Source organism: Protopterus annectens, chromosome 2.part1 (genome assembly GCF_019279795.1).
Source record: "Protopterus annectens isolate FY-2018-M chromosome 2.part1, PAN1.0, whole genome shotgun sequence".
Taxonomy (NCBI): domain Eukaryota; kingdom Metazoa; phylum Chordata; order Ceratodontiformes; family Protopteridae; genus Protopterus; species Protopterus annectens.
The window spans coordinates 1,843,788,523-1,843,800,007 of record NC_056729.1 but is presented as its reverse complement, the minus strand read 5'-3'; the positions used below and the strand labels follow the sequence as shown (position 1 = coordinate 1,843,800,007).

The 11,485-nt window shown below is 40.2% G+C and overlaps 1 protein-coding gene across 1 annotated transcript in view; it reads left to right on the top strand.

Moving 5' to 3' along the window:
- Nucleotides 1-10,807, top strand: part of LOC122794662 (protein rapunzel-like) — a 205,741-nt gene extending 194,934 nt beyond the window's left edge. Inside the window, exon 2 of the mRNA XM_044063285.1 lies at nucleotides 9,125-10,807. Coding sequence (XP_043919220.1) covers nucleotides 9,189-10,367 — 1,179 coding nt within the window. The 5' untranslated portion in view covers nucleotides 9,125-9,188 and the 3' untranslated portion in view covers nucleotides 10,368-10,807. The remainder of the gene's footprint in view (nucleotides 1-9,124) is intronic.
- Nucleotides 10,808-11,485: the final 678 nt, after the last annotated feature.

Sequence of the window (11,485 nt, the reverse complement as noted above, 5' to 3'; positions counted from 1 at the left end):
TCCCAATTAAACTTTCCAAGTAAACAAATGTTAAATACATAAATATTAGCTAGTTAACTATTAATGTTATTTTCCCCAGTTAAGAATGTGGACTACCTTAATTATTTTTTCCAGTAAAATGCTCAAACTCTACAGATCACTGAAAACAAAATCCTAAGGTTCATTTATCTGACTAACATGCTCAACATTGTTATGCTATTCTTACAAATAAATGGTGACAATTTACAGATAAACAGATGTATATTTATTAAACTCACTGACATTCCTCATGACAGATACTGCCCACTTCTCAAAAGTATACTCTCTCCTAAAAGCAGTTCTTATTCATTGCAACAAAACTTAGAAACTCAGCTCATATGTCCTTTCTTCATCCCAGCTACATCTGCAAAAGCCTTTTCTAAAATAGCCCCTGCATCCTGAGAGAACTTCCAGTAAGACATTTCGAGTGCAACACACTTCAAAAACAACTCAAACTTTTCTTAATAAAAGAGTATGTGATTCAATGACAAAGGCAAAATCACGTATCTCGTAATAAACTACTTTATTTACATATCAGACTACTGTTCAGCTTGTTTGACTTTATGAAAATTGAGCTGTTTAAATCAGTATATAAAAGTCTTGATTTATATACTGCCTGCTGGATGCTGGCATGTGACAGATATTTGGCTGTTATCTGCTCCATATTCATCTTAGTGAGTGGGATATGTCTGTGCCTCAGTATTGAGTTACCCATGATCACTGTATTGTGCAAGGTGGTTAGCCTTAGGAGCTTAGGTTGAGGGGCACACTGTGTAGGTTAAATATGTGTCCCTTGGCATGTGCTATGTCATGGTGTCTGAATGGGTGTCATCCCACATTGTGTAAATAACACCATCATTTAACTTTACACCCCATATTTATACATAACACCATAATTTAACTTTGAATACCATAACACCATCATTTAATAATGCATCACATATTGTGTACATAACACCATTTAACTTTGCTTCCCACAGTGTGCACATAACACCATCATTTAACTTTACATCCCACATTGTGTACATAACACCATCATTTAACTTTACATCCTTTATTATGTACATAACACCATCATTTAACTTTACATCCCACATTGTGTACATAACACCATCATTTAACTTCACATCCCTTATGATGTACATAACACCATCATTTAACTTTGCATCCCACATTGTGCACATACCATCATATAACTTTACATCCCATATTGTGTAAATAACACAATAATTTAACATTACATCTCACATTGTGTACCTAACACCATCATTTAACTTTGCATCCTTTATTATGTACATGACATCATCATTTAACTTTACATCTCACATTGTGTACATAACACCATTTAACTTTACATCTCACATTGTGTACACAACACCATTGTTTAACTTTACATCTCACATTATGTACACAACACCATTGTTTAACTTTACATCTCACATTGTGTACACAACACCATTGTTTAACTTTACATCTCACATTATGTACACAACACCATTGTTTAACTTTACAACTCACATTGTGTACATAACACCATCATTTAACTTTGCATCCTTTATTATGTACATGACATCATCATTTAACTTTACATCTCACATTGTGTACATAACACCATTTAACTTTACATCTCACATTGTGTACACAACACCATTGTTTAACTTTACATCTCACATTATGTACGCAACACCATTGTTTAACTTTACAACTCACATTGTGTACATAACACCATCATTTAACTTCACATCCCTTATTATGTACATAACACCATCATTTAACTTTGCATCCCACATTGTGCACATAACACCATCATATAACTTTACATCACATATTATGTACATAACACAATAATTTAACATTACATCTCACATTGTGTACCTTTTGGCCAGCTAAGACCCGCATGCAATCAACTGAACGCATAAGTGAAGTTAAGTAAATTTGTATCTGCACTTTTATTAAATAATACACAATTTAAATTAATTTGTTTGTGTTGCAGTGAGCAATATCTAGCTGGAAGTTGTGACTCTGTTTTTTCAGTTAAGGCTTGTTAAAAAACCTGCATAGCCAGTGATAAGTGGGGGTAGTTTACTTCATTGTTATTCAGTTTCTGTCTTATACAAGTGGTATTTTCAGTTAAGGCTTGTTAAAAAAACCTGCATAGCCAGTGATAAGTGGGGGTAGTTTACTTCATTGTTATTCAGTTTCTGTCTTATACAAGTGGTACAGTGAATTATTTTCTGTTTAAACTGTGAGCTTTGGCTAGCTAAGATCTGCATGCAATCAACTGAATGCATAAGTGAAGTTAAGTAAATTTTTATCTGCACTTTTATCAAATAATACACGATTTAAATTAATTTGTTTGTGTTGCATTGAGCAATATCTAGCTGGAAGTTGTGACTTTGTTTTTTCAGTAGGTCCCCACCCTCCCTCCCTGTTTTTGTCTTGGTGGCTTTGAAACTGCCTGCCCCTCTTGTAAATTTGCACTTGGATACTCCTCCTGGGCCCATCTCATTTGCTCACTCAAAAAAAAATAAATAAAAAAAATATCTACTTTTACTGTATTTGTGTTTCTCCCTACTTTATTTTGCTTTTGTGTCATCTTAAAAGTACTCCATTGTATTTATTACTGCTTGGTGTAACTCATTCTAAGCCTTTTAGTTTAAGCACTTGGGCTTCAGACCAGTTGTTTTACATTAAGAAGGTTTGTGGTCTGCACTGTAGTGGCAGAACAGGTAGCTTACATCCTTCTAAGTTGGGAACTGCTGATTGAGGGCTCAGTGTCTGTTATTCTAAAAGTGTATCAATTCTGGTTTAAGCACTTGGGCTTCAGGCCAGTTATTTTACATTAAGAGGGTTCGTGGTCTGCACTCTTGTGGGAGGAGAGGCTGGACTCTGCCCTTCTGAGCTGGGAATTTCTGGTTAAAGGCTTATAGTGCCTGCATATTTGAACTGCTTCTTACTGAAATTGGTACACCTTGTTTGCTGTAGCATAGACTAGATCCAGGCCTGCTGAATCTAGCTTTGTTTATATAACTTGAGCACTAATCCAGGCATTCTTTAAAGTATTCAGTTGTATTATTACTGCTTTGTAGTAACTTGATTAAAGTGTAGCTATCATTCTAAGACTTTTGGATTAAGCACTTGGGCTTCAGACCAGTTGTTTTACATTAGGAAGGTTTGTGGCCTGCACTGTGGTGGCAGGACAGGTAGCTTACATCCTTCTAAGTTGGGAACTGCTGATTGAGGGCTCAGTGTCTGTTATTCTAAAAGTGTATTAGTTCTGGTTTAAGCACTTGGATTCAGGCCAGTTATTTTACATTAAGAAGGTTCGTGGTCTGCACTCTTGTGGGAGGAGAGGCTGGACTCTGCCCTTCTGAGCTGGGAATTTCTGGTTAAAGGCTTATAGTGCCTGCATATTTGAACTATTTCTTACTGAAATTGGTACACCTTGTTTGCTGTAGCACAGACTAGATCCAGGCCTACTGAATCTAGCTTTGTTTGTATGCTTGTTGTTTGTTTGCTTGTTATTTTCTGAAACGCTAATTCCACCTAAAATGCGGCTTTTCAGCGCTTCTGTGGATCCCTAGTGATATCTGCATTGCTTACTGTACTTATTTCCTTGTTTCACTTGAAAGAAAATTACTGTTTGTCATTTTTGCATTTAAGTTACCTGTAACACATTGCATTTAAGTTGCCTGGCACTTGCTCACTAAAGCAATTATATAAGTCAGCACTAAAAGATTAAAAGCACGGCACCCTCACAAACTCCCCTTGAGTACCTTGTTCCCCATTGGCCCTTTTTTTCAATTATAAAGGAATTCCCAATACTATTCTAGCATGTCCAAAGGTCAGTTGTCAATCTCCTCTCCGGTCCAGCTGGTGAATCTGGGAATCTTGAGGCAATGTTACAACTGCCTCATGTACACAGACAACCCGCTCCTCCTCCCAACAAATTCCAACATATGTGAGAGATGCAACCATATATCCAAACTGGAGGCTAAGCTCTCTCAACTCAGTACTGGCATAACCAGTCAGGAGGAGAAGGAAACCACACTCACTACAATTCCAGTCTCACATAGACCTACCACGACAGCAAACAAAACACATAAACACACAAAAACATACTCGGAGGCTCTAAATAAAAATCTGCCTAAGCAGCAGAGACCTCCAAAGAAGACACCCAAGCAACCGTTACCCCAAAACAAAACACGTGCAACACATAGCTCACAAAGCCAGTGTGCCAAACAGTCACAACTCTTAAGGCTAAACAACACACCTGATACACTTGTAATAGGTGACTCTATCATCAGGCACACTGACATCCCACTCACCAGGCTGAACAAGGAGAAGGTCATGGTGAGCTGCCTGTCAGGCGCTAGGATCCGCCACATAACACAAGCACTCAGGTCACTCCAAGGCAAGTACAAATATGACTCAGTCATTGTCCATGCTGGTGTGAATGACCTGAGACGTACCTCCCTGGACTACATGAAAAGAGACATAGAGGAGCTCTCTGAGCATGTAGTCCAGGCCGGTATGACCCTGACCTTGAGTAGCATCTTACCCTCACCAAGAATGATGCCACAATATGAAGACAGGATGATCAATTTCAACAATTGGCTTAAGTATTGGTGTCATTCAAAGGGGATCCAATGCCTGTCAGCCTGGGATGACATGCTCGACAAGCCACGATGCTTTGCTAGGGACGGCTTGCACCTGTCACCCCTGGGCTTTTGGATATTGGCAAAGGCTCTTGCTACCCTCATAGTGCCTTTTTAGGCAAGGCTCAAAAGACAAACCCACCTCCATAGGTATCACAAGGGATAAGAAACTAAGAGCAATGCTACTCAATGCCAGAAGTCTAAACCTCAAGATGCACATACTCAAAACTCTCCTTAGCATGGAGAACATCGATATCTGTGCAGTAACAGAAACCTGGTTCAAGGCTCCTGAGAGCACCCCAGCACTACCAGGTTATACCTCATACCATGCTTTTCGGCCCCAAAATGTGGACTGAACCACAAAAGGAGGGGGAGTATCAATATTCGTCAAAGATACCCACACCTCCAGGTTGCTGGCACAGCACGAAGCATCAGAGACTATCCATGTGCAACTAACAGTGGGTAAAACTGCCTTCCAGTTTATAGTCTGCTACAGACCACCCTCCCAAACCCAGGAACCCCACTCTGCCTTCCTGAGAACACTGGAAAATATTTAGGTCTCTCCAAACACCATTATATTGGGCGACTTCAACTACCCAAACATAGACTGAGAGCATTACTCTAGCTCCAACACCCTAGCCCAAAGGTTCCTAGAATTTATAAACTCAAATGCTATGGAACAACTTGTTACCACTCCCACAAGAGGGGAAAACATACTGGACCTGATCATCACCAACATGGGGACAATATGCTCCAGACCTGAAGTGTATCCCTCACTGGTAAGATCAGACCATAAACTAATCTCACTGGATATTCACATCCCGACCCCACACCCTGTCCAGAAAACCACAGTGAAAAACTTCTCTAAAGAAAATTTCACACTCCTTAAAACTGAGGTGGAATCCTTCAAAGGCCCCGGGCCTGTGGAAAATACGGCCCAGACCGCAGAATCCTTTATAAATGCATTCTATGAACACCTTCAGGAATGCATGGATCATGTAATCCCAAATAAAACCAAGACCCAATCCTCCAAAGGCAGACGTCCTGTCTGGTGGACCCCAGCCATAAACAAACTATACAATAGAAGGAGGAAGCTACTAAATGATAGAGCAAAATCCCGAAAAGGGAAGGCATCTCTGATCAGTATTAGCAAAAAACTACAGGCACTCATAAAATCGTCTAAGGCCAGCTTCAAGAGAAAAATTCCACAGGACACTAAGGATAATCACAAGGCTTTCTTTAGTTATGTTAGGAACCTGGGTGGGAATTCCCAGATATGCTCAAAATTAGTCCAAAATGACGAAAAATACACAGAACCCACAGACATTGCCAACATCCTAGCTGACAGGTTCAGTGCAAACTTCTCCCCCCCCTCCCCACCAAAAGGGCAAATATCTAGCCCAGCAGAGTGCTCTCTCCAAAGCAAAAAACGCAACATCAATGGGACCAGATGGTGTCCCGGCTGCGTCCTACATGAACTCCAAGAAGAGCTAAACCCAAACATAAAACTACTGTTCAATCTCAGCCTTACTACAGGATATGTACCCAAAGAGTGGAGGACAGCAACAGTGGTCCCTCTCCACAAAGGTGGTGCCTCAATGGATCCTGGAAACTATCGTCCCATAAGCCTGACTAGCTTGGTCTGCAAAGCTATGGAAAGGATCATCATGGACCTCATAAATCAAGATATTGGGGACCTACAGACACTGGATCCTACCTAGTTTGGTTTTGTTAAGGGCAGATCCTGCCTCTTAAACCTGGTCAATTTCTTTAAAACAATCCCCATGGCCATTGACGAGGGGAAGGTGGTCCACACAGTCTACCTGGACCTCGAAAAAGCCTTTGATACAATACCCCACTCGGGCATTATAGATAGGCTCACCAGCTTAAATATAAACCCCTATGTCACTAGATGGGTTGCAAACTGGCTCAAGGACAGAACCCACATGGTTAGAATTGCTGGATCCATGTCAGACTCCAAACTAGTTACAAGTGGCATCCCACAAGGCTCAGTCCTGGGACCTCTCTTGTTCGGTATATATTTCTCGGAGGTACAGGCCAACACGGAAGGACTATGGCTGATCAAGTTCGCAGATGACTGCAAACTGGGCCCCATAATCGACTCTCCAGCCGACACAAGCCTCCTCCAAAAGGGCCTCATAGAAACAGACAACTGGTGCCAGAGCCATGGCCTCAAGCTAAATGCCAAAAAGTGTATAGTCATCCCCTTTGGTAAAAACAAAGTTCCCACAATTTACCACATAGGTGGTAATCCATTAAGTTAGGGACCTGGGGACCCAAGTTGATAGCAATCTCTCATTTGACAACCACGTGGGCAAAGTGGTTATAAAAACATTTTATATAGCCCACCTAATCATGAAGGGATTCACATCTAGATCAGGGGAGGTCAACGTGCTTCTTTACTCATTCCTCATCAGGCCCATAATTGAGTACAATGCCCCTTTTGGGATGTACCTTACCAGACACCTGCAGCAACTGGAAAGACCCCAAAAGTACCTCACCAAGAGGATCAAAGGGCTCAAACAGATGCCATATGCTGCCCGGTTAAAGAAACTCCAGCTCTACTCAGTGGCATACCGCCTGCTCAGAGGTGATCTGTGCCTGACGTATAAAGCCATGTCCAACCCGGAATTAATGGACATGCTGCACCTCAGAAAATCCAAATCCCATCGAGCTACGCGCTTGAGAGAATTGAACCTCAGCACTGAAATAAATAGGACATGCTGGAGGGACAGATTCATAACCCAGAGGCTCCCTTCACTCTGGAATAAAATCCCAGTCCAGGTTAGGCAGAGTCCCTCATTGACTCTCTTCAAGAGGAATCTTGATGAGTGGATGGGAGATCGTAGGTTTACCCCTGGTATCACTTCTGTGTCACTGTTAGACAGAGGCATAGTATACTAACCTCGAAAAAGGGCATAGCAAAATTAATTTAAAATGGGTGGCGAAAGCCAAACACACTCTGGCTAGGCTTATAAATGCCCTAGCACAGATAGCGTAGTATGAACCTATGAACCTATTTAACTTTAGATCTCACATTATGTACCTAACACCATCATTTAACTTTACATCCCACATTGTGTACATAACAGCATCATTTAACTTTACATCCCATATGATGTACATAACATCATTTAATTTTACATCCCACATTGTGTACCAACCTGTTTATTGGTGCACTGACAACAACTTAACACTAAATGTTGGAAAAAAACAAGGAAATTATCATCGGTTTTAGGAAGAAGAAAAAGCCACACACTGCTATAATCATCAACGGTGCTGAAGTGGAGATAGTAAATAGCACCAAATTCCTAGGGGTACATATCTTGCAAGACCTAAGTTGGGGCACAAACACTTCCTATCTTATAAAGAGAGCCCAACAATGTCTCCACTTCCTTAGGAGACTTCTTAGAGCTAACCTCCTGCCACAGGTCCTACTCACCTTTTACAGAGTCACGATTGAGAGAGTATTGATAAACAACATTGTAGTCTGGTATGACAATTGCTCTCAAGCTGATTGGAAGGCACTGGATAAGATCGTTAAACAGGCCACAAAAGTCACTGGCTCCAACCTTCAATCCCTACAGGACATATATTCAAACAGATGCTATGACAGAGTCCAAAAACTATTCAGGATATACACCATCCAGCTCATGGACTGTTCAGACTCCTGCCAACAAGGAAGTACTACAGAAGCATTAGCTGTGGGACATCCAAATTCTATAATAGTGTCTTCCCGCACGCTATCAGACTGCCAAATAACAAACCCATAGCCTAACCCACTAAATGGGTAAAACATTATTTCTGTGTAATATATCATTGATGTTTACATAAACTCTCTGAATGGCTCACTTCATACATCTCTATATGCACCAGGAAAACTGTGAACTGTAAGTTTATGATAGACAACGGTGGTGGGTAAGTTTACATTTGTGATTCTCTTATTTATTATACTGTTGTTTTTGCATATCCGTATAGTTTTACTTAGTCTATTCCTGCTGTTGTATTTGTTGTGTTTCAAATTTGTTTTACTTTATTTACTGTTTTGTATCATGTTTTTTTATTTATTTTTATTTAATTTAATTTAATTTTTTCTTAATTGAATCTGTCTTCCTTCTGTAATTTCGTGCAGTGGTATGCATTTTTTCCTCTGTGTTGATCTGTATGAAAGTAAAGTTTACTTTGACCTTGAAGGGGGGAGGAAATGACATATGATCAATATGTGGACCATGCTGGTAGCAGATGTTATTATGCATGGTGTGGCTGAATTCTTGCATTTCTAAAGAAATGTCAAGCAGATAAGGCAAGCACAAACAAGCTGTAAATTTGAAAACAATGACTAAAAGATGCTGAATTGTGTGTGAAGCAGGCACAGTTAGAAACCAGATCTAACACATTTTCTCTTACATTTATTTTGTTTTATGTAGAGCTACACTTGAGGAAGTGCAGAACATCTTAGAACACTCAAGGAACGTCCTGCCAGCTTACAAGATGAGTGATGACCTGCAGAAAGTCGTATCAGACAAGATGAAAGTGATTGAACAGGTAATGGAAATGTTCGAGCATGGAGCAGAAGTGATCGCCAGTACAGTGGGACAATTGTTTCCGGTGTTTGAGGTTGCAGCTCCTCTTGTAAAACTTGCCTTGGAGAACATGGAGACCAGGGAGGTTCAGTACACAAAAGTGCAGCTGCAGATGGTTAGCAGCAAACTTGATGTCATTTCTGATGAAGTTCAAAACATCGGCAAAGAAATTGAAAAAAGCAAAATGGATATTAAGTACTTCACAATAGAGGAAGCTCTGCAGACTCATTTTAGAAAGTTTATGGACATTCTGAACAGTAAACCACAGTACAGGAGTGTAAAGAAAGATCTTTTTCTTGATCATTTTGTAAGAAGTGGAGGTGAGAAGAACCTTCTTGTTCTCCATGATGCTGTCATGGGGGACAACTTGCCAGGTGAGTCAGTTCTGGATATTGCTCTTCATTATGAAGAACGAAGTCGCCGGGTCATGGAAGGCATGTGTGCCCGTCTCAAGGAACTCTTCTGTGTTGGCCTGATTGCATTGATGGGATATGCAGCCATAACTGGAGATGATGAAGAAGCACTGGTATCAAAATGGAACGATAAAACCAAGAATATAGAAAACAAAATGAAATCTGTCATCGATGAGTGCATTGCTAACTTCGCAGAACAAGCACAGATCGACACAGAAAAAATTGCCAAAGAAAAACTTGATAAGTCCAACCAACAGTTTGCAAATTACATCCATGAGTTCTTAAAGAAAAAGTATGACTGGGTTAAGTGGGCTGTGCTTGTATATAATCACTCCAGCAGTCATGCCTCACCCTTTCAGTCCAAAGAGAAGTATCACGCAGTCATTGGTAAAAGCCACCTGGGAATTATTCAGCTCAAAGACGTCTCACTTATCGTTTCGTACAGTGACAACCCCCAGGTAATTGACACCTATGTAATTAAGCAGCTCATGGAAAGTCAGGACAGGAAGTCCGATGCTGTGGCAGTTGCAGAGTTCATTTCTGAGCACATACCTAGCTGTGTGGTACATGTCGTTAGTCGGTACAGGGGATTATGGGGTTCATGGAGTTTTTTCAGTGAATACTTTTACTGGGAAAACCACAAAAATGTCACCCTCTGTGTTCACTCTGAATAACCAGTTGATATTTCCACGATAACCAATATTTGCATTATAAAGATAAAGGTGCAAGTGCATGGAATTGTACGTTGCTCCTTTTTTATGGCAGTATTTGATGTTCTTGATGTTGTATTAAAGCATACAGAATGTTTTCTGAAATATACTGTATTTTATCATTTGAACAATAAAGAAACTGAATAAAGAAGCACTGTAACACACACACAACTGCCTCCATTATATTTCACTTCCTTAATTGACTAGAATAATAAGGAACTGTGTGACATTTCCAATTATTTAATAAATATTGTTTCTGCTACTGACTGATCACTCCAGTAAAACATTGTTTGCTCATGAACATTGCACAGATATGCATTGTGTTTGTTTTAGTGCAAGTAAAACATTTTTACACACCTTTGGTTTATGCAGCCTGCCTAAATAAAATATGTACGAAGACATAATTATTTAATCCTTTGTTCTCTGCAAGCTATACAGCAGGTATTAGTTTACAAAAAGTAAAATGGGTTATGAGTGCAGAATCATGAGGTTTATAAGGAATTGTGAAAAGAAACACAATAACATGATTGTCAGATGAAGGTTTTCAAAATCAAAATGTGATGCAACACTAACACTTAACAGACAGATGAGAAAAATATTTCTCTGCAAAATATTAAATGCATATTTACATTGAAATGTGGTTATAGGGCACTAAGAAAATTAAGTAATTTAAATAGTGTGCTAGTTTTCCTCTAGTTGGCATAGTACCTAACTGTGGATGTGTGTCTATATACCTGCTTGTGTGAGCATGCGCGCGCACTCGTGTGTGTGTGTGTGTGTGTGTGTGTGTGTGTGTGTACATGCTTGCATGTTTGTGTGAGGGTGGGTAGGTGTGTCTGTGTGTATGTGTGTGTGTGTGTGTGTGTGTGTGTGTGTGTGTGTGTGTGTGTGTGTGTGTGTGTGTGTGTGAGTGTGTGTGTGTGTGTGTGTGTGTGTGTGTGTGTGTGTGTGTGTGTGTGTGTGTGTGTGTGTGTGTGTGTGTGTGTGTGTGTGTGTGTGTGTGGTGTGTGTGTGTGTGTGTGTGGTGTGTCTGTGTGTGTGTGTGTGTGTGTGTGTGTGTGTGTGTGTGTGTGTGTGTGTAC